The sequence below is a fragment of the Leptosomus discolor genome, chromosome 3 (genome assembly GCF_034619465.1).
Source record: "Leptosomus discolor isolate bLepDis1 chromosome 3, bLepDis1.hap2, whole genome shotgun sequence".
NCBI lineage: Eukaryota > Metazoa > Chordata > Aves > Leptosomiformes > Leptosomidae > Leptosomus > Leptosomus discolor.
Window position 1 is genome coordinate 40,603,607 of NC_141393.1, and position 27,748 is coordinate 40,631,354.

At 42.5% G+C, this 27,748-nt stretch overlaps 1 protein-coding gene across 3 annotated transcripts; it reads right to left on the reverse strand.

Annotated features, from left to right (window-relative positions):
- Nucleotides 1–794: 794 nt before the first annotated feature.
- ZFYVE1 (zinc finger FYVE-type containing 1) lies at nt 795–27,184 on the reverse strand. 3 transcript variants are annotated; one of them, XM_009953791.2, is made up of 11 exons: nt 26,244–27,184; nt 12,026–12,530; nt 9,901–10,115; nt 7,619–7,725; nt 6,556–6,664; nt 5,879–5,976; nt 5,663–5,738; nt 5,119–5,289; nt 4,140–4,320; nt 3,529–3,642; nt 795–2,442 (listed from the first exon to the last, which is right to left on the reverse strand). In XM_009953791.2, exons 1-11 carry the CDS (start codon nt 26,739–26,741, stop codon nt 2,210–2,212), a joined length of 2,307 nt encoding a protein of 768 aa, XP_009952093.1. In that variant the 5' UTR covers nt 26,742–27,184; the 3' UTR covers nt 795–2,209. The 3 variants fall into 3 exon arrangements, with proteins under 3 accessions (XP_009952093.1, XP_009952085.1, XP_086319030.1); XM_009953783.2 differs by having other exon boundaries at nt 5,663–5,780; XM_086462904.1 differs by lacking the exon at nt 26,244–27,184 and adding an exon at nt 20,828–20,835 and having other exon boundaries at nt 5,663–5,780; nt 12,026–12,525.
- Between the last annotated feature and the right edge of the window lie 564 nt (nt 27,185–27,748).

Genomic DNA, 27,748 nt, shown 5'->3' on the forward strand with positions numbered 1-27,748 from the left:
ACTATCAGAAAAAATAAAAGCTCTTTTGTACAGAAAACAGCAGTGAACTTAAACCTTACCGATTTTTTTTCCCCATTTTGGAAGAAAGAACCCAAATAATCCTCTCAACGTTGTCCAGAAAGAGTAACACCAAGCCTGCTGCAGTTTAAGCACCGTGTAAGATTTTGCTTTGTTGAGCAACAGCGTAAAAGATCCAGCTCCAGAATAATCAATCAAGAACAGACCCTGCATACTGACAGGTTGTTAAGTTACTAAGATAGCATATATACTAAAATTGTTTAGACAATATTTTCTCTTTGACTAAGTAGTCATTCTGGCTGTGACAAGGAAAAAAAAAAAAATCAGACAAGTTGTTGAAACAGATGCCAAAGATTTTATACAAGGAATGTCATGGCTGCTTTGTCTTTGTGCATTAACATGGTAGTAAAGCTACATGCATAAACAGCACACAGGGCACAGCCTACAAACCAAGAACACATTGCTCACCCATTAAAAAAAAATAAAAATACTTTGAAGCACGGAATTATGCTGGATGTGCAGAATGTCTTTTAAGAGAGGATCTCTACCTACTCGTGCCCTCAACTTGGGTAACTGTCAGTTTATGGCAGACTTTGCTTACAAAAACATTTGACAGCCCCCAGTAAACTTGGCCAGTACCAAAGGTGTCCTGGAACATCTTCTAATCCTACTTCAGCACATAGGCTGGATGTAGCTGCAAAGGGGCAATCACTTTGATGTTCTTTCAGAGACAAAGCAAGAACCACTTGTTACAAGTAAAAAGTCAGTACACTTGCTCAGAAGATAAAAGTCTTTATAGCAGTTAATTTAATAATACAGTCCTAAACCAGGGTGTCGGGCACTCATCTACACAAGAGCACATTTAATAAGCTGGGGAAAAAAATATCACAGTTCCAGGACATTGCATCAAACTTCATCTGCTCCAAGAGGAGACAACTCTCACGTGGTGGAAGAATTCTTGTCTATGTAAGCCAGGAAAGGAGAATTTTAGGCAGTTTAATCCACAATGGTCTCTTACTTCTTCTAACTGGAACCACAAATCCACAGTACAAGACAGTATTAGTTAGGTTAAGTGGTGCTTTTCATAATAAAATGAGTGAATTCATTGCAGTCCTTCAATAAAAGGATGAAGTCCAGTGAGTGCCAGTCGCTAGAAGCAAAGAAAGGTTCCCATTTTCCACGTGGATTTGTAAGTTCATATTATTAGAAAATAGATAAGTCAAATCTGTGCAGTTTCTGTGCAACCATGTCTGAGAACACAGAGGCTCCAGAGACTCCAGGATCACTTAAACAGTCAGGGAAAAGAAAAGTCATCACAACCCAAACAACTCAAACTTTGTATTTCAGAATTGCTTATATCACTTGTTCTGCTCTGGACAAAACTTTTAACTGCAACAGCAGGCAGAGAAACTTGGAGAAAACCTGAGTACATGAGAACATTATCAGGGAGAGCAAGACCCTGCTACCTTTTGATCTGGTATTGAAGTTGAAATGGCAACATTAGAATGCTTTACCTTTCAGAGCTCTACTGGTCTCTACTAGGGGGTCTGTTTCAACTTGATACCTCTTGCACTGCAAGACCACTGCTCATATCACAGTTCAAACAAACTTGCTAATGAATCTGGGTTTAATCCTCCATAGCCAGAAGTACAGCAGCTCCAGATGCAGGGCTGGTTGAATTATCAGATGTAATTCATACATCAACACCGGAGATTTCCTGGCAGCACAGAGTCCAAACCTTCCTCACAGGACACTGTGACCAGCAAGACGTTCCAAAAGAAGAATCAGAAGGCCATAAGTCTGATCCAATATAGTAAGGAACAACACCATCCATCATTTGAACTAGGAATACTCAAAGCTTCATTAGCCAACCGTATTCTTAATATACTAAATTATACACAGATAGATATATATAGATTTTTTTTTTAATTGGAATAAAATACACTGGATTTTGGTTTGCTCATTTACAAGGGAGCTCCCTCCCTTCCCCAGTTAATTTGAAATTAAAACCTAGAGGCTAAACGTAAGCTCATTCCCAGCGTTCCAAGATGGATATAACACAAGAGGAGGCCAGAAACCGGAAACATGCACTCTGGCTGCAACATGTTAAGAGGTGAAAGGGAGACCAGATATTTTCATTTGTAACCCTGAGAACATAAGGAATTGCAAAGATCTCGAGAAGAGCCTGGGGTTAAAGGTCACCAGGCTTTTTATTGCAGTTAAAGCAAACTCGAACTGGGTGATCCCATCCACGTGAGGGAACCGCTCGGCGGTCGTGTGAGCATTCGTCACAGAATCCCTGGCCACAGGCCCGACAGTGGTGTTTGGAGAGTTTGATACTGAATTCCTTCCGGCAGTTGTGGCAGTGCAGGATTTCATGGTCTGGTACCCAGTATGCAGGTCGGGCAGCATCTTTTACCAGACCTATGGAGGAAGTGAGGTGGGGGGATGAGAAAGAGGGAGAAGAAAATAATCTGTGAACATGAGCATGTCAAGAACGTACTCCAGTGGAAGTACTCACACACTGCAAGTCATATCACGGCCAAGTAAGAGGAAGACGACCCACTGCCAGAGTACTTCAGAGCAAAGGGTAGCCATTTAGGCCATTCCGTCACATTCTACCTCTCTTCAAAGGGATAGACTGTTTCTCCTTAAATGGCAGCATCTTCCCTTTCTTAGGCTCTTCCAGAGGTTGAGACATTTGCTTTTCCTTACCTTCAGTTTCAGCAGTGGCCAAAACAACACAGTCACCAAACCAAACATTCAGAAACACATGTACTGTCTGCACTGAGAAAGGGATTTGTTCTGCCTTTCATCGAGTCAGACAACAAACACCCACAAGGATGATGGCAGGACATTATGTAAGCAAAGCAGTGGAATGATGATCTGTGCAACAAGTAGGAAGTCAGGTCCAACAACAGAGGATTCAAAGTTGTTTGCTGCCATATCTGAACTGCTACCCAGCACATGAAAGAGCAGCAAACATTCACTGTACTAAGCTCACCATTAAAGAGCACATGACTGATTACTTCCCCATCATTACCAACCTGGACAGCTTCAGATTCTCAGCCCTCCCTTGCAGAAGTACCAAGTGCCAGCAGTACCCGTGAACACACTTAAAAGGCACTCGGCATCTCTGGAAGAAAACCAAACCTGATAAAATGCTTCCTAATTGACCAGTCTTTAGGGAACTCCAGCTGTCAGGTCACTGCAGTGATGCTTCAAGGGAGCATGAGTTACTCACAGCTTGGTGCACACAGATTTGCACAACAGGGAGAAAAGAGAAGGTATGAACTGCAGAAACAACGTGCTGAAAACCAAGAGGAAACATCAAGCGAGAGAGGTGACGGGGGCTGTAGAACTCGCAACCAACAGTGGTTTCATAGCAGAGGTGCCCACCTGTCACACAAATTCTGGGTTTAATCAGAAGTTTTGCTCCATGAAAACAAAAATGCCTCTATAAAAAAAAAAAAAAAAAAAAAAATTCCATCAGAAGAGAACAGAGCTCACCTAAGGGAATGTCCATGGCTGTCACCACTGCTCCAAGAGTGTTCTGCACAGCTTCCCCCACCTTCCTGGCAATAAGTGTCCCACCTTCCTCCTCTGAAGGCAGCTCAGCCACATCTGCATGACACAAGAGTAAAGGGCTCAGCCCATAAGTCCAGCACAATTTCTGCCAAGTTTCATCAATTTACATTAACAAAAACCAGCAGCAAACTCAAAAGGCAGCTTGGAGCTTCTCGTCAGCCTTTATCTTCCACATCCCCAATCTCAGATTGCAGTTTCCACTGTCATTTCAGCAATAATGGACAAAATATATAGTCTGCTGAAACAGCAGCATCCCTGCTTTGATGTTAGCTCCACATCATCAGCAGGTGCTGGAAAAACAAAGTAAAGATGCAACTAGAAAATAATCTTGTCAGTAGGTCAGTTATCTGGTAGCTCTCTGCAAGGGTCATCTTCCTGCCAAAAGACATTGAGCTTTTGAGCTTCCCTACCAAAGACTCTGTGCCAAAGCCCAGTTTGAACAACACTGTCTACACCCAATGGGAATGGCTGTGATCCAGGAGCCAGGGACAAAGACTTCAGACTAATTATTGCCTCAATCAACTCAAAATTACCTAACTGGATGCCCCTGTTTTCATAGCAGTTGTCACACACGCGCACTGGTGCTGGTCCCCAGCCTCGTTCAGGCACTGGACGGGTCTTGGAAGAACAGCCATCACAGAAGCCCTCTCCACAGGCCCGGCAGTGATGTTTAGTGTCGTTATCTTTAAATGGTGTGTTGCACTTATTACAACTCTAATACATAGAACACAGAAAGACAGAACAACATAGAAAGAAAAACTGTTAGTTTGATCTTCCTTAATAGAAAAATAGAGAGCAAAACCCCAGGACTGCAAGACTCAGACTGACATTGTGACAAACACGGTTATAGCCAAGACTTGGGTGCTACCAGCCCTGTAATTTTACCCTAGGGAAGGGATTCAGACAGTTAGATGTACAGTGGTTAAGCCAATAGATTGCTATCATCTCTTCATTCACAATACAAATAATTACAGCCACATCATACAGGGCTGAATGGTGGGTATTTGACTTTGGGGGGGCGTAAGAATTCAGAAGGCAGTTTTCATTGAAGAAGTATCTGTTTCCTGCAAGACACAGGGAATCCTTTCCTAATCGAATTATTTGGGCCAGCTTTTTGCATCTGGTATGAAACCAGAGTTTAACCTCTGCACCTATAAAAATAGTACTATGAACTGCAGTAGCCAGATTTAAGATGTTGATTCTTTGCTTTGAAGAGCAAGTTCATGCAAGCCAGGATTTTCTGTGATGTTGCTGGGAGAGAAGCTCACAAATAATAGGGAGAAACAGTCTCTTTAGCAGGACTGGGCTGGGCAGAGTCTCTGTTTGTACTTTCTCTGGCTAAGTCAAGAACGGGAAGAGCTGAAAGCATTTCAGTTTTCTCAAAATTGTAGAAGGGCTTGCTGCAATGAAACAGGAAGCATTTGGAACCCACAAAATACTGTATTTACTTAAAGGGTGAGGAAAAGGGTTTTTAGCTATGCAAAGCTTTTCTCTACAGCAGCTGCTATTTACCAGGATCTGAGAGTTGGGTCTCCAGTAAGCTGGGGCAATCTGGTCTGTCAACCAGGACGTCACAGCTTTTGTGGGTCCCAGGCTAAGTTCAGATACTGATTGTGCCATGAAATTCATCCCATCCAACAAACGCTGGGCTGCATTGTTGTTGTCTTTCAGAAATCCATCAGTCTGGAATGAAATGCATATTCATTTGAGAATAAGAACAAGGAAGCCTCATTTTTTTTTAGATGCAGATGGCTCTGCAACCCACTGCTCCTGTTAAACTGGATGGCAAGCAGGAGAAAAACCTTCACCAGCCCTGATTTGAAACACAGGGGCAGGTTTTAATGGTGTATCATTCACACAAAGTGTTCATACACTGGCAACTTAGCCATTTCAAGATAGCCAAAAGATGACTGAAGGCCTTTGCAACAGTTCTTTTAAACAGCAAAGACAGGGACCAGCTGTAATAAAAGCCAATCCATTTTCTTCATCAACGTCCAGAAGAACCAACATAAATACATGCATGGCTGCACACAGACTATCCAGCAACCAGACTTACCCCTGGCCAGACATGCTCAATTTCTGTCCTCACTACAGTGTTCACAGGATCTTGGTTGCCAAACCAGTACTGTCGGCTGCGGTACACCACCCCACAGTTGGGGCATTCTATCACATACCTGCAGAAGAGGAAGGGGGGTTACCTCAGTGAGATACTGGAAGTCCAGTGCACCAGGCAGTGTAAAGGCAACAGCGAGCAGAGAAATCTAAGACTCACCCTGACCAGGCATACTTGGCAAGGCCCAGCCAAGGGGAGTCAGTGGAAGCAGAGGTTTTTGGCACCACGCTGACCTCCATCCCTCGTTCGTAACAGGCCTATAACACAAAGGCTCAATTAAAACTGCATGCTTGGGAATCCCAGACTCTGGGTCTTGCAGCTGTTTGGCCACATAAAGCATGTAATTGGCATACAGTGGTCTCCACAGCAAAGGAGAACACTCATCAGAACTGAATTAAAACCAAACCAAAACCAAACCAAACCCACTATCAATAATGACATCAGGGAAATATTTCTACAACAATAAAAAACACGGTGGTAGCTAAAGATTTTCATTTCCTGCACACATCCTTCAGAAAAATTGGCTAATACCAAGCAACAGACATAAGCAAATAAGAAGAGTAACTACATTAAGCATGTAGAACGTCAACATCACCAGATTGATAGCAGCCAGGTTCACAATTTAGTTAGCAAATGACACATAGCACGCATACGTGATGATCTCTCCAACCAAAAATACAAGTTCAACGGGGATCTGTTTTTCTTGTCAAGACCATGAGCACCTCTCCCATTTGAAAAAGTGCAAGAAAACAGGCATGTGCCTATGATATTCCTCATTTATTGGGCCATCCTTTCCTCCTCCATTCTTCAGACCTTGTCCTTGTGTCGCTACTCACCTTGCAAGTGTAGACTCTGTTATCATACTGGTGAGAATATCTGCATCGACTTTTGGATTCATGAGGGACTCCTTCCTTTGCATGGTTCATGCTCTTCTTACAGCCACACCTGAGTACGAAAAGCAAACCATGAGCTGCTGCTGTTAGATACAGGATAGATGTCTCCTAAAGTTCATTTATGTTACTATCTTGCATTTGTGTAGACGTTGTAACCCCAAACCATTTTCACAACTGTGCATACAGCAATGACACTATTCATCATTGAAGGGCAGGCTCTTTGGAAGGTGTAGCAACTGTTTCACAGTACAAAGAAGCATCACCCAACAGTTCAGTGTAGGAAATGATCACTGTAGCTAAATTAAATTTCACAGAGAATTCTAGGAAGAACTAAGTTTGAAAATTGAGCAGGACAGAGCTAACGCTGTAGCCTTTGCAAAGTGCTGCTAGAAATTCTCTAATGAGCGTAAAAGAGCAGGAACGTAGCACTGTATCACATCTGATAGAAAATGTTTCCAGAAGCATGATAAGCCATAATATCATGCTGTTATAGTAACTCACAGACTCAAAGAGCATCTACTGCCCTTCCAGGCTCAATCTTTGGGCTCTTCCCAGAGAGTTAAAGCCAAACTCTAATCAAACCTGGGGCTCCACTTAGATCTGGTCACTGACCACAGCCCAGGCCCATGACACATGCTTTAGGATTGTTTATACTGTTTAGGTAATAAAATGGCAGGAAAAATCACCATAGGAAATCTCAGGGGATTTCTTTAGACACTCATTTCTTCCTGCCTTGTGTGCATTGGGAAAAAGATATGGGCAGAGCAGGTTTGTAGCCATGCACGAAAAAAGAGTAGGCAAAGACCATGCATCCAGCTGGGATGCAGCAGTAATAGCTGTCCAATTCATATAAGAGTTGAATTTCAAGCAAATTTTGCCTGGAAGTACTAGCTGATGATACTTCAGGTCAGGTGTCAAGATGTCACAGAAACTTCACATTCTATGGCTGCAGACCAGGGCAGCTCTGCCTTCGAGAAGGATGAGGGCTCATTTCTCATCTACTTACCCGCAGCTGAGGCACACAGATGAGCAAGTGAAATACTCATCTGGAAAGAAAGAGCTGTGAGCCATCTGGTCATCAGGGATCTCCCCACTGAACCGGTCACTTAGAGCCTGTTGAACAGAAAAGAATGAACTGGTAAGGTAAGAGACTGAGAGCAATGCAGACATTCAATGAAAACTTTTGCAAGCAAAAGCATGCGTTCCTCTACTGGAGGGAGAGGCAGAAAGAGTACACAGCTAACAAATAACGTCCTACTAACCTGGAAATCAAGACAAGGATTAGAAACCAAGCAAGAAGACAATCTTGCACTTGTACAGAAGTGACCTGAATGCTTGTAAGATACTTACTCTTCCCCTCTCCTCTCCTCCTTCCCCTGCTTTGGATTTTATAGTAGAAATGGATGGTAGAAGATTATGTCCACCTCTGTGCATACAACCCATGCCCAAAACAGCACAGTGCTTGCTAAAAGGGCTTTGAATTCTGGGAACCTCCAGAAGAAAACTCAGAGAGTAATTTCTCACAGTACATGAGAACACATTTTGCCCCTCAGCTCAGAAAGTGCTGCCCTGAGCTGTCCTCTGGCCCCTTGAACAATCACTCTTCTCTGGTGAAACTGCAAGACTGAGACAAAGGGAGAATTTGTCCCCTTTTCCTGGGAGCATCTGTCCTCAGATTAAGTCAGTCCTTAGCCTTGGCACATTCAACTTTTTCAGTTCTTTTGGGTGTTATGTTAAAAAAAAAAAAAAAAAAGCAAGCACTGGAACAAAGCAGATGGTTAGGGTTTTTCTTGATGGGAGGTCTCTGAAGGCGTAAGGTCTAACTGAAAATCTTCCTACAGCTGAGGTTACTATCATGGCCGCCTACTTTTCTCCTCCTCCCTCTCCCCTCCCAGGGAGTGTGAGGGAGCATCTCTGCTGCCTAACAAGGGTTGACCGCACATACACACAGACATGTGTCTATCTCTCACCACAGCTTCTCTCAGACAAGATCTCTATGTAGACATCTGATTTCACAGAATTTAAAGGAAGTTAACTTCAAGATCTCTTTCAAGCTTTACTGACACCAGCCAATGGATTCAGAAGTTAGAGGAGGTGGACACAGATCTCTAGGCAAGCCTTATGTCCTCAGGAAGTGAAGAAAAAAAAGTTAATTTGTAGTCAATAGTGATCTGAACACAGCAACCACTTTACTGGACATGAGTTTAAGTATACTAGCAGCTATATCTGAAACTGGATTACTTGATTATTGTAATAAAGCCCTAGAAATTACACTGGAATTAACCACTCCAGCTGTTTTCCCCTTGCTGCCTGTCTGCTCCCTAATGCAAGAAACAGTGTACATGCCACCCTCTGTGCTTCAGCTACCCCAAATACAGAGCAGCTGGAATTATCTGTTCCAACAGCTGTGACTAACATCAGAAAAGACCGCTAACATTGCTGCCTTCTGCAGATATGTCCCAGCTCTGCCCATCCCTCCCCAACAACGATTATGCTCTTTGGGCCAATGAAAACATGACACGAATCAGGTATTGGTAGCAACATGTGGAAACTTGTAGGACAGACTGCAAATTTGAAGACCTAAAAATCCCTCTGACACCCTAGCAAGGTGAACCTTCTAAGAAAATCACCAGCTGCGCTCTCCAATTCCTTTCCATCAGCCTTCCAATCTGATGCTGCACCTCTGAAATGATACATCATTTGGCTTGATCCCATCTTGTTTCCTAGCTATCAACTTATCTCCTTCCTCCTTTTTGCCTCCTAGCCCTAAGGTTACACTACGCTCAGTGCTAGGTTTTGCCAGCCATTAACTCCCCCCAAGTTTCTTGCATTCCCTCCTTTTGTGCTGAGGCCATCCTTGGGAATTTTATCACTAACTCCTTCTGGGCCTCCTCTTTCTAAATCACTGTCAGCCAGTGCTTGTCACTCACAATCAGTTATTTTTTCCTTCCCCAGTCAGTTTCCTTCTGGCATAGCTTTTTGAATTTGCTGTGTTTTGCTCTTCAACTTTTCTTGACCTTTCAGGGTCTTTGCTAAGGTGATTATTTGTTTTAAAGCAAAAAAAACCCACAAACAAAACAAAACAAAACCAAAAACCACAAAAAAACCAAACCTCAGGCTACCTAGCTGTTACACAAAAATCACCATCTTCATGGAAGATCTGCTTTATCTCCAGACATCTGCAAGTCTGCATCACTGGTTCACATGCTCTACCTTTATTAGCTGCAACTGACAGTTACCAGCAACAGCAATACAAATAAAGATTATGATGAACCCTTCTCCACTTACTTTTAGTGCTTTGTAGATAACCCCAGGCTGTCTAGGTGACCGAGTGGTATTGTTCTCCAGCTGCTGCTCCACGGCTCGCCTAAGTCCAGAGAAATCTGTTGGAGGATTGTATGTCCTTGTTCCCTTGTAGTGGATCGAGCTGAAAGCCTCAGGAAAACAGCTTAGCTTCCGAAATCGATCCTGAATGAGCTTCTCGGGAACCTCAGAAGGATGATCTATATATAAGAGTATCAGCGAGTATATAAACAACTGATTGTTTAAAACAATATTTAAATTGCACAGTGCTTTCATATGCACCACAGTGCTAGTTTTCCTAATAAAACCTTCTAATACATCTGGAATGCAGTTATCATTATATTTTACAAGAAGGAAAAGAAACAAACTGTTTCCAAAAGCAGTCACTGTTTTTTGATACATAGCTTTAGATTCTAAGACCAAGTTCCACATGTAAAACCAGAAACATCTGGGTTTGGAAACACAGATATCCAGAACAAGAAGCAATTTATGACATAATATAAGGAAACTCCATGTCAGCACACTTGTTAGCTCATCTCACTGGACCATAACTTGATAAGTGGAGGATATGAACCTTACACTGGCTGCTTATTCTCCATGCCAACCCTGTAGAAAGGAAGACCAAGCCTCTGTCAACCCTTCGTACGTGATGAAGCACTTCAGAACTGGCCACATCAAGTCAGACTCCACAGAGCCGACTACATTCTTCTGCTTGTCTTCAAGTATCTGCTGTACGCTTCAGAATAAGGCAGACCCCTTCTTCCCTGCCCTAAAACTACATAAATACACTTATCTCAACTATCCATTGAAACAGATGGTTACAGCTTGCTGCAAATCCACATGCTAAGAGGTTTCTTTCCTATTCCTACCATGGTCAGAAGTGAGCAAAAAAGTATAATTTTTTTACTACCTTGACTTCGCACACAGGTGCAACTATCATTATAGGTCACTAAATCCAACCTGCTGAAACAGCAAATTTCAACAACCGTATGCAAGTCTGCATTGCTAATCAGACAATTAGTATGTAAGAAAAGGAACCGCCTTGGCAGGTAAGTTAAAAGTAATTAAGAAGTCACTCTAATAATAACCAGAAATAATGCTAAGTTCTTCTACTAGCTCAATACCTCACCGGTTAGAAAAGCCAAAATGAGAATGTGGGCCAGCATGGAGCTGCTGTGGTATTACACAGCAGAAAAATCCCAGATGTTCACAGACAGCAGGACTGAGCCTCAGCCACTGCAGGCAAATTCATTAGGGCTCTTGCTCATCAAAGCAAAGAAACGGACAGGATGAAGAATGGTTTCATCATGCCTTTTGAAGCATGGAAAAAATGGGGCCAGGAGAAGAAATTTAGATCTCTGTATAGTCAAAACCAAATTGTGCCATGACTTCCATAGGACAGTGCATTTCATTCAGACATACAAATAAAATATACAATTTAAATATGCATAATCCAGTATGAGATGAGCCAAGTTAAAAGTACTGGAAAAGAACACTGAAAGTGATGGGAATAATAGTGTTCCAGGCCTACTGCTTTGGCCATATCAGATACTTGCATAGAGAAAAGTGGTGTCAAACCATCAGCTCTGTGCCACCACAACCTCGGTCCCAACCTCAGAACAACATTTGTCCATAGAATTTAAAAAAAGCAGAGTGAGGGCACTTAAGTACTGAAGTTCATCAATTTAATTATTCTTGCTCATCCTAGTTTCTACATAGAGTTTTTATTTTAGGTTTTTTGCGACAGAATACTCCAGATCCCTGCCAAAATCCCAAGGTGTCTCAGTTTTCATCTTCATCTGCTGTATCACCCACACTCATGATCTTGTACAACGACCCCTCCTATTGCTGGCAGAACTCCCATCATGTCCAGCCAATGCTGGTGTCCAGCTGGCTAAGAGGATTATTCTAGCTGATCTGGGATAGTCAGATTGCCATCAGGGAATGCCCTGCTATTTCCATAGCCTGGCTTCCAGACTGGAACAAATGAGAGCAAAACCTGAGCCACATCTTTTACATGGTAGTAAAGAACACTGAATGCTCAGTGCAACCTGATAATTTATAGATAGTGTTTAGCACATTGTAATTCAGTTTCTTACTGCCTACTCACCAGAGCCCAGTAGCTTGGTGTACACAGTCTCGTGAAAGATGATGACACCTGGACCCAAAGTTGACAGAGGAACATCTAGGCCACAGCGGGCTGTGGTAGCTTTTAGCTCCTTGGTGAAATGTTTTAAATAAGCCTCCGAGGCATCACCAAGGAACTTGAAGAGATCATTGTGGAGCCTGTCAGCACGAGTACGGTAGATGACAAGGTCAGAGATGGCCAGGACCTTCAGCAGCAGCCGTGTTCTCTGGCTCAGGTTCACAGTGGCCCCCAGGAGGCCCTCTGTATCAATTACCACCACTTTGCGGACAGGGTCATAGGCTGCCCAGACTCCAACTGTGCAAGACTCTTGGGCTGGAGACGTCTTGAAGACTTCCCGGCCATAGAAGAAAGTGTGGTTAAGGGTATGAGACTTGCCATCCCCTGTGTTCCCAAAGATGGACACTACCTTTAGATGCTGGTCAGGACTGCAGTCCAGTTTCTTAATAAAGTCTTCTTCATTCCTTACCTTCCAAAAAAAAAAAAAAGAAAAAAAAAAAGAGAGAGAGAGAGAGAAAAATATAACTATGCAACTGGAGTAGCCAACACTGAAAACACAGCTGATTTCAGGATTCCTAAGATTAATGAGAGTGATTCCCTCCTGTTCAGATTTCATCCGGAGTTTCTGAAGCACCAAGAAGTCCAAAGCAAATTATTAGAAAGCCATTTTGGAACATGCACACATCAGTAGGATTTAGGCTGTTCCATCATGTTGCTGTTTTGGAAGTGAAGCCTCACTGTGATTACCTGTTTAGTGAAATCTCTTATACCTTATCCCATTCCCTGAGGCAGTCCTTTCAGAGAAGGGAGCACAACCCTACTTCCTTGTCTGCCAGAACAGCTACTTAGAGCATGGCAGGTGCCCTCAGTAGCATTGGTCTCCTGGAAAGAACGCAAATTCAGGTGCAAAACAGGGGAGTGCTTTGGTCACCTTAAATTGTCTCATCCACAGAGACTGAGCACCTCTTTAGGGAGAAGCAGCTCCTCCGTGCAGCTGTGCTGCACCTATCCACAGCCAGGGTCTCTCAGACACAGCCTGTCCTGCTCCCACCACTCTCCAGCTGATAGATCCTTCAGCTGGAAAGAGGGCCAGAGAAGAAGAAAGCAAAGTTGTGCACTGGAGTCACGTGGTCAAAGCAGGTCAAACTGGCTTTTACAGAAGTGTCAAACTACCTCAATGATCCATTTCATAACTAAAAAAAAAACCAAAACCAACACAAACACAAAACCAAAAGAGAGTAGACAGCCTTCAGTAGGTAACTTCTCTTTGGCTTCACATAGATTAAGTGACAAGCATCATGCTATTCAGGTTAGTGAGAAGGGCATTTTCTGTTCAAATAGAGCAACAGGGAACAGATAAACAAGCAATGAAACACTTTAGGGCTCTGTACAGAAGCCTGCCTTGGTTTTGTTGCAGAATATAGCCTTGGCTTTCGAAGGCTTCATGCTTCTGGCTATGGTTGTTTATCACTTGCTTTTTCTTCTTCTAACAGATTTTGTCCATGTGCTATGTGAGAGGGAAAAATACGACAGAGGCAGTTTTTGAGACGGATTAAATTCACCTCCTTCGTCATGATTCTCTCAAGGAATACCCATCAGCTGACAGAAGCACGGCTTCCATCCCCTTGTCACGGGTTAGGGCTGGGCTGGCCACTAATGAATGTCAGATGCTTTCTTGCCTGCCTCTCAACTTCTGGAAGCTCCTTGGCTATTCCCACCCCACCCCCCCCCCAGGAGTACAGTTGGAAGGTCTCATAATACATGATCCACAGAGGCCATGAGGTAATAAATGGTTTCTTTGAACAAGTTTATTCTTAGATCAGCAAATTAATTTAAGGTTCAGCCAGCCCCACTTGCTCTGGTCAAATCTATCAGCAGCATCTGGACTTCGAAGGAAAATAAAAAAACAGCCAGTGTGCCAAAACATAAAAACCAACTAGTATGCCAGATTGCAGTTGGGAACAGCATTCAGAAAGAAAACATATGGGCTCTGGGGCTGCAGTGGCTTCTCATGGACTCAAAGCATTCAAGGCAGCCTCACAGTGTGGAAGAAAACAGGAAACAGAGAAACCAAAATGCACTCAATAGAATCTTTTCTGGTGTCTGTGGGAGATCATGGAGATACACTCAAGTTACAGGTGCACAAGAAAGGGTCTGCTTTTGTGGTAGCTGCGATTAGTGGTAGCTTGTCATCAGGAAGGTAGTTTAGATGACAGATGCAGTTTCTCTTAGTGTTTCTCGAGATGTCTCTGTGGATGAAAGGAAGTTCTTGGTTTATGGGATAGCTCCTAAAACCATTCACAGATTTGATAATATACTAAGGTTATACGTAAGCAAAAAGGAATATGACAGTTTTGGTTTTAACTCCCACCTTCCAAACTTCTTACCATAAGGGTGGCAGACCCTCTTTTTGCCAGAGTCAGTGGTTATGCACTCCCTGGACAGCACAAAGAAATATCAGTCTGCAAACAGTTGCTTAAGTACTGGCCGAACAACTAATAACTAAGGTCTTTTAGGCAGCACTGTTTATTATTCTGTTATCAGTCTGGCAGAGTTTGTGGGAGGGACTGAGTCAGTAATGTCAGAAGCACAATCGACAATAGGGACCAGAGGGATAAGAGTAGTGCTGCAATGAATTCCCACCAGTAAGAAACAGGAGTCAACTCAGACAAACTCCGCTGCAGCTGAAATTGTCCCAAGCTGAGCTAACACAAATGTCCACACCACCAGTCTTCTTTCACATTCAATGTACTTTAACAACTGCTGATGCCAGGGCAACTTATTGTGGGAAGAATAGCTGAATTGCTGTGCCAGACAGATTTGGTTCCAGATCAATAATCCAGATCACTCCAGCAGAAAAGTTACACTGAATATCAAATCAGACACTCAAAGCACTGAGCTGTTACCCCCTTTTAAGGCTCCAGGCTCTTTCAGACTTCCTTGCAGGACAGATAACTCAGGAGTGATTCAGACAGGCAAGCCACCCCAGAGCACACGAATGCACCAAAGTACAGCTAGTCCAATGTTGTGTCTCACAGGACTCAGTAACGGGTGAGAAAGAGCTTAGACACAAAAAGAGTAAATGCTTCCTAGCATGCTTTACCAGCTCTCAGCAGTCAGATGTCAAAGGACTTCCAGAGCAGTGGCTGCATCTAGATGTTTGGTAGAGAACCAGTAGACCTATCCTCTAGGAGGTTGTCTAACCCCTTTGTGAACCTGGTCATGGGTTTAGATCCTGCAATATCCTGTTAGAATAAATTCCATGTGGGGAAGGAAAGAAACAAAACAAAAAAACCCTCAAATTAATACAAACAAAAAAACCACTTCCTTTTGTTGAATATGGGTTTTATGTCATTGGGTGTTCTTTGCTCTTGTGCATTTGTTGTCTGTAACCGTGGCTGAGCACAGGGACCATGCTCTCAAAGAACCATCCACAACAATCCCCATATCAGTAGACAAATTTACTTCCCTCGAGCAAGTTTCTTTAAGACATTTAAAGTCAAAGTGGGTGTAATAAGTGTCAAAGTACTAATCCCCATTGGGCTCAAGTCCCACTTCTCCATTTTGCTTCTCATCTCTAAAAAATCTGCATGGTACCACCTTCTGCTGCATGTGCAAAGGACTCATGTTTCCATATCCATGTCCACTCCCACATTGACCAAGAGCTCCACATCTCTGACATGAACAGCGGAGGGCAAATATGAAACCTGCCTTGAATTGCATAATGCCAATTAAGAATGAAAACTTTGTTATGTCTAACCTAAGACAAGAGGCATATCTCTCCAGCCCTTCTCTGTTTCGTCATTTCTAGTATCAGAGACTAAATGAGTGTTGTACTTTTACACTTATGTTACAGCTCTTAGAAGAGGACTCTCTTCTAGAAAGAACAGCTTTTACTCCATCATAGGTTAGAATCTTGGTTAGCCTCCTTCTATAGTTTTAACTCATTCCTGTTAGCAACTGTCATCCAGCCTGCCAGACAGACACTCTACCCAAGTTGAGCTGAACTGGAGGTAAAGGTCTTCAGCAGGAAAAACAGAGAACTTTGCAGCTAAAGTCCTCTCTAAGGAGGACACAAAAACTTGCATGACGCTGTCATGGAACAAAGTTAGATCTGAAGCCTCCTTGTCACCCGCACTTGGAAATCTATTATACCTAACACAAGCTTCCTAGATCTGAGCCATAATAAAATGGAACTGTTTCAGAGGAGACAAGAAGCACAAACTGCTAAACTAACATTCCCGCCTATGAATTTTTTTAAACAACGTTACTAAAACAATAACATGTTAAAAGCTTAGGAACAAAATCCATAAAACAGAATGGAATTTCCAATGATCCGTTACTCATACAACTTTAAATCTGCCTCCAGACAAAAGAAACATATTAACAAAATCAGACATTTTTACCGCAGTTTTCTCCTTTTAAAACTCTTTATGAACCCTTTAAGGCTTGCTAGTATTCATGGAGTGGTGCACAAAGCCAGAGCTGTGCCATGCCGACACAATAGCTCAAAACAAGAATCAAGAGTGCTTGGCATAGTATTCATCAGAGCGTCTTCATTTGCTAGTCTTACACTGCCATTTTGACTTACATTTGTACTTTTGTTGTTGCATTTTGAAATCTTACTCTTTGCTTGACCTGATTTTAACAGAGTATTTTTAATAACTAAAATACATTTTCTGCAATTAAGAAAGATACCATCATACAAATAATTAAATTTAATGATATATTAGACTTGTCTGACAACAGCATGCGACAGTATCTTTTGATACATAACCTCTAAATGGATAAAAAGGATATAAATTTAACACACTTTTCAATGAATGGAAAAATAAGCCACGAGATTTGTAACAGCACATCCAAATATATACCAGCATAAAATTGCTAACATCTGTCTTCAGTCTTCAAATGTAAGTGGTCAAAACAAACAAATGGGAAAAAAAAAAATATTTCTTTTAAAACATTACTTAACACAAGCAATTCTGCTCACAGTTCAGAAAACTTTTAAAAAAGGTAATGCTTACAAGAATTCAAACTAACACCTGAAATCAGAGGGAGAAATGGCAAAGCAAGCTAAAACAAGATCTGTAACTTTTTAAGCAGCCCTGAACTTCTAAAACACAAAACAGAGACAATTTTAGGTAACTGATCTTAAGGACAGAGTATCATATCAATCATTAAACTTGGAAACAGAACAGATCTGACAGATCTGCCCACCTCAACACAGACCAGTTCTTTATGACACAGCTTCTAAATTTTGGCAGCTGTGTTTTAACTCTAAAAAAACCTGAGTTCCCATCCACAGGTAGATTCACAAAAAATGGGTGCATGCTTAAAGCCTCAGGTCCTACCGTTAGGTCATTACATCAGAATTTCAGTGTACATTGAAAACAAACAAAAGCAAACCTGTAAAGCAGATTTTTTCCCTTAACTGCAGCCTGTAAGACAAATCTGAGAAGAGTAACTTGCATCACAGTACAGCGCTGCCACCAAAATTCACATCTCTGCAGAGCTCCTCACAGCCACTCCCGGAAAGGCAACGCATGAACGCAAAGAACTGCAGCTGGCTTACCCCAGCAACTCAAGTGCAACGGGCTATTACAATGGCAGCTGGAAACTCCCTGCTTTTGCTCCAGGAGAAACTTCTATTGATATTCCCAAATGTTTCTTGATACAAAGTAAGAAAAAGGATTGGGTAGCTCCCTGTGAGGAAGGAAAACCCTCTGCTATGAACTCATGACATCAGTAGAGCTACGAGAGGAGCCCTACATTATCATAATTCAAACCCTGTTTTCGCTAAGATCAGAGACTAATTCAGGCTAAAAGGGACCTCAGGAGGTCATTACTCCCTCCCAGCTTTTAGAGGTCTCCAAACAAGAGAGAAGATTTTGATCATAAGCAGGTGCTCAAGAAGAATCAAACCAAGCAGCTCTAGTTTCCTACCTTAGTTTGTCTCCTATATATTTTCTTCTGCATGAGTTTCCATCTAAAATGTCATCTATGACACTACTCGAGTCCTCCACATACAACTTAAAATCCATAATCCAATTAACAGACATATTTGATAGAGAAACAAGTGCCTCTAAAACATAAATTTCCTAAAAGTTTGATGAAAATAAACAGCAGAGTCAAAAAGAAAGACTCTAATAACCTTTCTGAGGAAAGAAGCTTGTCTCTTGTCCACTCCACACAGCCACCAGGATACAGTAGTAAGCTGAGCACTCATACCCATACTTGCCAGCCAGTAAGCATGCTGGCTGGTGCATGATAGCAACTTCTTCTTACCCAAAAGACAGAAGATATGGATAAGCACCGGATAATAGGAGGCAGACACCTCAGAAATTAGACTTCATTAATTCTACTGTTCAGAGTTACTTGTTACTATGTAAATATTTTATGGCAGCTCCAGAGAGTTTTCCCCAAGAATGCTGTGTCAATAGATCAGTTTATAAAATTGTGTATGTCATACCAGTAGTTACAGCCCGGTCTTCAGGAGTAAGTTATTAACCATTGACCCAGCAAACTCTTAAATATGTTTATCATTATGGTCCTCAGTAATCTCCTAGACTTCAGTCAAGCTGACAGTGGACATCAGCACTTTCAGGATTGGACTCCTACAGAGCCTCAAGCCCAAACTGAGTGACCTGACGACAGATGTGGGGCAGGCAAAATAAAGGAGGGGGACAGACACACCCTGAGGATTTAAGGTTAGATTCCAACACTCCTCCTCAGCTTCAACTAGTTTAGATCTTATTGCACATGCTGGGTGCAGGTCTGGCTCAACCAAAGGAAAGCATTTGTATTAGGGGTGTTTTCTAACCTGAATTTTTTTGTACCTGCTTATTTGCCTTCACTGCAGTACCACCTATGGGTTCTGTTGAGATTTGTTCTATTAGGCTCTGTACACACCTATGAAAATAGTGTCCCTGAGCAGAATATCTGGCAAAGGAATTCAGGGACAGTATTTTACTGGGTTTGTACAGAGCTTAACAGAACGAATCTCAACAGGACCTGCAGGTCTCTACAATGAAAGGGTGGAGGTTGCCCATGTCCAAGGCCCATGCCTTTCTGTTACAGGACTCTCTTCTGAAAGAGAGATACATAAGATTTAAAGCCTGCTTAACAACCCTACCCAAAGAAGAGGCCCCGTTTCAAAGGTTTTAAGACAGTGGTGAAAAAAACATAAGGTGATTGGAGTCCTCCCTAACCCAAGAAGCAATATTAACTGAAATATTGCTATTACAGGTAAGTTACCCTTGTAGATGACAGTTGAGTTATATGAACTTGCTGAAAGCTGAAGAAAGACTACACAGCCCACTAACCTGTTTGCTAGCTGAAAAACTACTTTTGCAAGAACTCAGAACTAATAACACTATTTTAATTTACCTTGAAGTCTTTATTTCTGCAGCAGTTGCAGAGTGTCATTTAACTCTTTAAGAGAACAGCAAACAATGAAGCAGAAATCATTACTCTGTATCCTAAGTACCTTTTAAGCTCCCCATTGGTATTAATTTGGCCACACAGCTACCAATTACCATGCCAACATCACAGCTGTAGCAGCAGAGGTGACATCCAGGTGAAGAGACTTGTGGAGAAGACAGCAAGTCAGTGAGCAAGTCCATGCTGTAACTAACAGTCTTCCTCAATACTAACGGTAACTAGATTACTTGTGTGGACACTACTTTATACCTGTGTCCTTGTTAAGAGGGACATTTACAAACTTACTTGTATTACAGTTCCACTCTTCCTAGAAAAGAGTTACTCTGTATTTTTTCCCAATTGCAGGCTGTTTTGACAGGCAGGCCAAAGGACTGTGAAACTTCTGCCTTTATGCAATCCTACAGCAAGGCATTAACAACCCAGGTGAAAAAGTAAAAGGTACACTGCAGCAACACCTGCCTCTGGTGACCTCTGCAGAAGTGAGAGAATGGAGGAGATGGCAAGGACAGAAGGGCTGGAGGACAGCAAGCTGCCAGCTCCCTTTTTTCTTGCATGTACCCCAAAGCACTCACACCCTGCTCCTGCTGGCAGCACATAGGAGCCCAAAAGGATTCACTGGGTAAGCGCAGAGGAGCACAGCGGAGGAGGCACTAGAACACCCCCTTTCCCCCACCAACCCAATTTAGTTCAGGAACTCCTCAAATAAAATAGTGAATAATTCCAGAGTGGCTTGCTACCAGCTTCTCTCATGTGTGACATGCTTTCCTTTGCTTCCACACCTGCACTCATTTCAGCATATGGACAAAAGAGACAGGAAGAAAGCAAGAGATTTTACTTCAATTACAGCCCAGGAGAACTGCATCACAAAGAAGGTGCATGAGCAGTTCCAGGGAAAAGCAATGTTTGTAAGTGGCTATGTTCAAATTAGCTAGGAGTCAGCCTGCGACCATTAAGAGAACTGCGCATTTGTTGCATCTTCTAAAAATACTCTCCAAAATACTGGTATATGTCCAGTGCAATAAAGAACACTCCTAACCAGCAATTGCTAAGTAGTTTTTCTACTACTTTATTCAAAGGACAGAAAAACAGAGTATTTTAGTGTAGGAAAGCTAACTGAAAAACTGGTAACACACTGGGATGGGAGGAATACTGAAAAATAGCAAACTAATAAAAGAAAAATTCCTAGAGCGTAGAACAGCAAACTCCCAAAAATACTTTGGCAAGAAAACCTCTCTGAAGCACAAAGAGGAGGAAAACTCATCAATCCTACAGCAAGAGTGATGAGGGACAGAAATTACATATTCTATTCCAACAGATCACACTGACCTAAACAACTTGAATTCTTCTACATTTCTTCTTCCTCCTTTACATCCATGTCAAATGTATCAGCTGTGACTCTTCAGTTTACAGGATATGGACTAAAATTCCCAGAAACTTACAGCTGACTGTGCCACCCTAAAGCATCAAAAAAAAAAAAAAAAAAAAAAAGTAACAAAAAAAAAAACATTCCCCCAACAGCAAATCAAGCAAGTGTGTCATAGGAACTAGTACTAGTTTCTAGAAAAATGCTTTTCTACTACAGAAGCAAGCAATAACAGATTGTGATGGTCTATTAGAAGACATACATTAGTTTGCATTGACTGACAAAGAATACTTCACTAGAAAAGCATTTCTACCAACTCTCCATTCTCTCATCCCTAGATTTTGGCCAGGCTCAAATCAGTAGATAATGAGGAAAAATCATAGTACTTTCATCAGGTTTACAGTGGGAGTGAGAAAAGCAAAGCAGCTAGCATCCCTAAGGAGTTATCACTGTGTACACGTACTTTTTAACGAGAGGGCACAGAGGAGGACACATGGACTGTTGCACTGTTAGAGGCTGGTTATTTAATGATTGTATGAAATGCTCTGCATTTAAGTGAGGACTACAGGTCATTCTGCGTCATCTAAACTGACTGCAAAGCATTATATAGATCCTGCTCAGTACTTGCTGAGGGGAAAAGCTTAATCCTTTAGGTGTCTGACCCTGCTAGCAAGAATAAAAAGAACTCAAGGAATGGGACTTGATTAGGAAATTGAGATATCTATCGGCAAAACAAAAATACCCTGCTAACTGAAGGAAGACAGCTTATAGTGGATATCTCAGGGGAGACTCATTAATAAATGTATGCTTCTTTCTCCCACACGAAATTATACTGCTGGGGATATTATTTTTGTGACTAGCTAGAGGAAAATCTTCCTTTTCTTCCTGTCTCCTTAGTAAGAACAAGCTACAAAGTCAGTAACTTTTATTTTTCCTTGCAACCCAGAGATTGGGTCATTTCTTGTGACAAAGCTAGTTTCTGGTCAAGGATCAATGAACTCTCTAAGGCAGACTAATAACGATCAAGCATGTCCCTATCTTCTAGGGTCAATGAAAGACCTTCTCTACTTCTATAAAGTATATGTACCGAGTCCTTGATTAGGGCTTTGCACAAACTGTTATCATAGAAGCCACTAGCAACACTACAACCAAGTTCTGGTCCTGTGGTAAGAACTCTCAACATCTGTTCCCCAAGATAAAAATATCAAGTTGTTGTTATGCGTTGTTAGCATTTCTTCTCCCCTGCCTCAGAAGCAGTAGTAAATAGTGTTCACTGTACAACTGCTATCTAACTCTTTGCTTTACGCTAAAGAGCTCTATTGCAGGACAAAGCAAAACTGGATACTGTTCCATAAAACTGCATAAACATAAGTACAAAAGACAGACATACAGACAAGTGGAAAGGTTCAACAGACAGTGAGATGGTATCAGACTTGAAACCTGTGTTGTGTTTTTATTGTTGTATTTTGCTGTGTCTTTCTTTATAGGTCCACGAGTACAGGGGACTTTTAAAAGATCAATAAATTGATTCTGTAAGTTCTTAAGGGAAGTGCCTCCTGTGTGCAAGGGGCAGCACTAGTGACAGCACAATGATGCTTGTTTGAAAATACAGCAAGTTAGAGATAAGAAAGGAAAGCTGACATCTTGACAGAGCAGATCAGGAGATTCAGTTGGGGGATTTACACACATAAAAAAAAAAAAAAGAAGGCATGCAGTTTGAGTCTAACACAGTGCAGAGGAGATGTGGAAGATGTAATGAGAGCAGTAACACCACCAAAGCAATTGACTGAGGAAGTAATTCCCACAATATCATTCTGAGTAGAGATGAGCAAGGAAGATAGACTACGTCAAAGCCAGTTAACAAACAAATACTGCAGTTACCAAGAACAACTTGATTTAAGCCTCAGTTTTAGATATGAGATAGATAAGGCCAAAAGTTTAATACTGTGTAAAGAGAAACTGCACAATGCAGCCTGAGAAAAAAAGACCTAGAATGGGGTCTAAGCTGCACTTGATGCCAATTTGTAAAGCATGGGTAAGATTTGTTTTCCAACAGAAGTCATCAATAAGGTCTTCTGAGAGGCAGTAAGTCCTGGAAGAAGGAAAGGAAAATTTGTGATGTAGGTCAAGATGGCTGGGGACTAACTCAGAAGACTCGCAAAGCATCACATTGTGTGGTGTGTGAGGCAGCTGGGGTTGGACTCCAGCAGGAACAACCTCTCTCTGGTTCTTCCACAGACTTGCAGTGCAAACTTGGATTTATCCTTCAACGGCATTTTCATAACATGAGATAACCAACCTCTTTTTGAGGTGCTCAGATATAGTGCTGTTACAATGAACATCACAGAGATGCTTTTATTTCACAGACATGAACTTAAGCTACCATCAGTTCTCTACAAACAACTGCTTCACAAGTGGTGGTTTAAAATAGGACCTTTCCTGACTAAGTGGATGTTGAAAAAAGCACAAGAAGTCCTCAGCTTTCTGAACTTATGGTTATGCCTGCAAAGCGCAAAAAGCTCCAAACCAGCTTTAAGCAGGCCAGCACATCTGTGCCACATGGCACAAAGACAATTATGCAGATCTCAGAATTATCATAGCTGTATCAGTGTAGTGCTGAGCCCAAGCTGACAATCTCCACCTCTCAGCTAAACTAATTTACTCAGGCATGGCTTCTTATGGATTAATCTACATTGCTTCTAGATCTGGACCTAGCTCAGTCATTGCTTACACACTATAAATGTCCTTGAGTTTCAGAGCTATCACCTCCAAGAAGCCAACAGGAATAACGAAATGAAACATAACCACTTGAGCCTAACAACTCCAAGTTCCAAAGGAAACTAAAAAAGAAAACTCTTTGCCTTGTATTCCCATCTCATTGAACCACTTTCAGGTTAGAGGTTTGTAAACATGTATACATCAGTGGGTATCTTGATCCAACCTGTTTGCTCAGCAGCATAACCAGTTATGCCTAATTTTATAGGACTAGCATTTTAACACTGCTGTGGCAGGATCTACACTGACAGCAAATCAGCAGTTTCCTTTCTTATTTCCTAACTAGTGCAACAATCTTCAAGTTCCAAAGGTCAGAAAAGAGATGGTTAAAGATAGCTGGACTCCATAATTCTGGTAAGTCCTTCTCCTGTCTGCTCAAGCTTAAAAAGCCACACACCCTCAAACCCTGAACCACCGCATTTCAAGTCATTACTATTTAGGCATTCTCAGACAAAAAAGTTGGTTTAAATAAACAACGTTTTAAGGATTTCTCCCCAAGTAATCAGCTATAATCTTGCTAATGGCAAATCCAAAAGACTGAGGAATACTTTCCTATAGCTAAATTGGCTATTCAGTATTATCAAGACCGAAAGATTCTACAGAAGATGTCTTCAGAGTTAGCTAGTCATCTGACAGCCCTCTTTAAATAAAGGTCCTCATGCTCACTAGCAGAAACATCACTATAATAGCAAGCACCCTTTAAGTTCCAGCTGCTGGAAAATATTTTAATTGAAAACTCTCAAACTGCTTTGACATTGGCTGTAAGATGTCACATAAGTATTCAGCTACGAGGAAGAAAAGATCACTCCAGATGGAAGAGCTCTGATTCAACAACTTGATAGCTAAGCAAGATCAGTTTTCAAGAGCTTTTTCAACCCTGTTCTGATCAAACTGCTATGATCTGATAAAGCACCATTGCTGTCACAACAAGGAAGCTGGCTTTATTGCTCATGGTATTTAAATAGCAATTCACTTGCTTGCAAGAGGTAGCCAAAAGTCTACCTCAATAAGGCTTACAGATTCATGAGTATAAAGATAACTCAAACCAGTACAACCACACGCAGCCACAGCTTGTGAGCAGCTTTCCAGGACAGCACTCTTCTAAGGCATTTCAGAGCTTGCTCTAGTGGCTAGATGAAGATGACTGAAAAGTCTGCATCTTAAAGTAATAGTTGCATCTGCCGTGCATTACAAGGAAATTTATGTGTGCTTAGGGGAGGCATACAGAGGACTGCTACAACACCCGAAACCTCAGTCACTCCGTTTACAGTCCTGGTATCCTAGTGTATGGTGTGTTTTCTATGTCTGTGCATTGTAAGGATTGTCATCCCTTCCTTCCTTTCCCCTCCAAAAGCCACAAGAGCTTGTCAATCAGTACACCTGAATTGACCAATATGTGATCCAAGTATCTTGCATCTATTCTATAGTATAATTACAGCATACATATGCATATATACACTCTTCTATAGTATAGAATACAAGATACTTAACTCACATTTCCTTGCAATGCATGGCAGACACCTTGGCCGTTACTATGACAGATACAAATAACTAATCTACCAACAATCAGAATATCATCACAATTCTTTTTACCGCTGGTACCATGAATACGTTAAATTAGAGCAACCACATATTGAGTCTTCAGGTGACTACACATTTTCTTTCAGTGTCTTCTGAATGAGGTTTAACATGAAGGATGCAAACTGGAAGCCAGAAGACAAAGCTGAATTTTTAGTTGTGTAACTAAGCTGCTCTGTCTTTCACACATTGCTGTTTTCACATCTGTAAATTATTTTTAGTGTAAAGTGCTTATGCTCACCAAATGTAAGGGCCAACAGAAGAGTTCGTTAACTGCATATATTGAACGCTAGACTCTAATGCTTCCTGAGAGGCTGTTCCTAGTCAACTAGTATTTCTACCATTATTACCAGCAGGCCTTACCCAAATTGATGTCCAATTGCCCCCTCTCAGCAAAAGGCTAACATGGAATAACACCTATGACAAGCAATATACTTAACCATAGTGTCTGTAGGACTTGGATGGCGCACTTTGGGTCCTTATTTCTACTTTATCCTATTCCTAAAAATCAGATGGATTTACTGATGCTAAAGGAGGGTAGCAAGGGGCTGTAGTCTTGCATTAGCACTGCCTGGTACAGTGCCCATTCCTAGTCATACGGCAGGAGATTGGCTGCCAGCACTCCCCTTTGCAGGATATCTACTGCAATACACTCAGTTCAGTTTTGTTCAGGAATGATCAGCATCCTGCAGAGAGAGCTCTTATCTTAGTTGTGCGTGTCTCAGTACAGAGTCAATTCTTTCACCAGCTTTACTTACCAAGCCTCTTAGAGGACGCTCTTGCCACACATAAGGTTTTAATGAACTTGACCTTTTGAGGAACTCGTGAGCAAGGCCACTGCAAGGCACTCTGTCTTTTTTGGTCCAAGGTATTCACTCACTCAGTGCCACTTAACTGGCTATCCTCATTTTGTTACCGTTACTGCCAGTTACACTTCAAGCATTAATCATGCATGACAGCAGCCTGTTAGACTAAGACAGAAACTGAAGGATCTTGCCTGTTCCAACAAACCACAGCAGTTCTTACCTGAATCTCCTCAGTTTCATCCACCAAGAGGAAACTCACAACTTTCTCTGTCATCTTCCTTCTCTTAGTCTCCTCATCCATCCCCTCCTCCTCTTCCTGCTCTTGGGCTTTGCCAGCACGGTACACAGTGACAGGGTGCTTCCTTCTGTTCCCCCCAGCATGTGTTCTCTTCTGACACTCCACGCAGAGGTTGATTTTGCACACCTGGCACCTCACTGCTGCTATCTGCCTAGAGCCCGTCATACTGGCGTGCATTATGTTCCCATTGGCACCTTTGCAGGAGTCACAGTACGGGACGTGGCCGGGTCTTATACGGGTCCGTTCGTGGTTCCGTAACCGTTCCGGCTGATGCAGCTCTTCTTCACAACGCTGGCACTGCAGGCTCCTGCACTCATCACACTCAAAGATTGCTTCATCTGTCCCACTGCAAACATAGCTTTCCTGGCACAGGAGTGTTGTGTTCTGTCCCTTCTCTGCAGTTTGTGTGTGGGCGCTCATCTTCAGATTTCTTTAAAGCAATGTTTTTCCCTCCTGTTTCCGTTTTGAACAATGATACATGTAAAAGTCAGTTGCAAACGTAGTATTTTCCCAGCGGAAAGAAACACAATAGGAATGCTGCCCGTACTTAATTTTAAATAACTAATAGATCTTTCTGTAAGATTCGTACATTGACCTGCCTCCCAGGAAGAGTCTTGTTAAACACAGATGAAATTTTCTTTCTCCATAATAAACTTAAATAACATGGCTGGTTTCATGTATGTTTACAGCCAAGTGCTGGCATACATTCTTCCTCTGTGTAGCTGTATAATGTATTTACAATGACGAGGAAAAAAAAAAACCAACAGTCTGGTGTACTTCAGCAGCTAGGGCAAGTATTTCCCTGAAGCAGAGATCGGAGGGAGACAGCTGGTGACACAGAGGCAAAAAAGGCATGAGAAATGCACAAGTGCACATACATGTACACACACACACAGAGGACTGTGTCAATACTAGAAAATTCTCTGCTTTCACTCCCCAGCTAAGCTCCTCCTTCAGAGTTCACAGTATTTATTTGCAGGGAATTTCCTGATGTGCTTCGCCGGATAAACAAAAATCCGCTCTCTTTGTGCGCTGCTTCTAGTAACGCTGGGTAACGATCGCTACCGCGGCCAGGCTGACAGACGACGGCGTTTCTCCCTCTCCACCCAAGTTGCCACAGCAGGCCCCGGAGCCGGCGCCCGCCGAGGGCAGGCTGCGCACCGGCCCGCCTTTGTCTCGACCTGCTGCCTCCCGGCCGCGCGGGGCCCCAGCCCTGCCGCCCTGCCCCGGCCCTCGGCCCCCCCGCTTCCCTCTCGCACCGGGCCGCCCCTCGCCGCCTCCCTCTCCCCGGCCGGTTTCACCGACCTGGCGAACGAGGGAAGCAGGGAGGGAGCTGGGCAACCGCCCGGGAGCGCTGCCCCCGCGGCGGCCGACACTTGTGGCTCAGCCGCCCCTGAGCCGGGCGGGGGCGGCGGGCGGCCCCCCGC

What these genes read in the sequence shown, in the direction of transcription:
- ZFYVE1 (XM_009953783.2), bottom strand. Translation starts at nt 26,741, where the DNA reads ATGAGCGCCCACACACAAACTGCAGAGAAGGGACAGAACACAACACTC. An exon ending in TCTGTGTGCCTCAGCTGCGG is followed by an intron (nt 6,665 to 7,618) that starts GTAAGTAGATGA and finishes TTTCGTACTCAG; the next exon opens with GTGTGGCTGTAAGAAGAGCA. An exon ending in GCCAAGTATGCCTGGTCAGG is followed by an intron (nt 5,781 to 5,878) that starts GTGAGTCTTAGA and finishes CCTCTTCTGCAG; the next exon opens with GTATGTGATAGAATGCCCCA.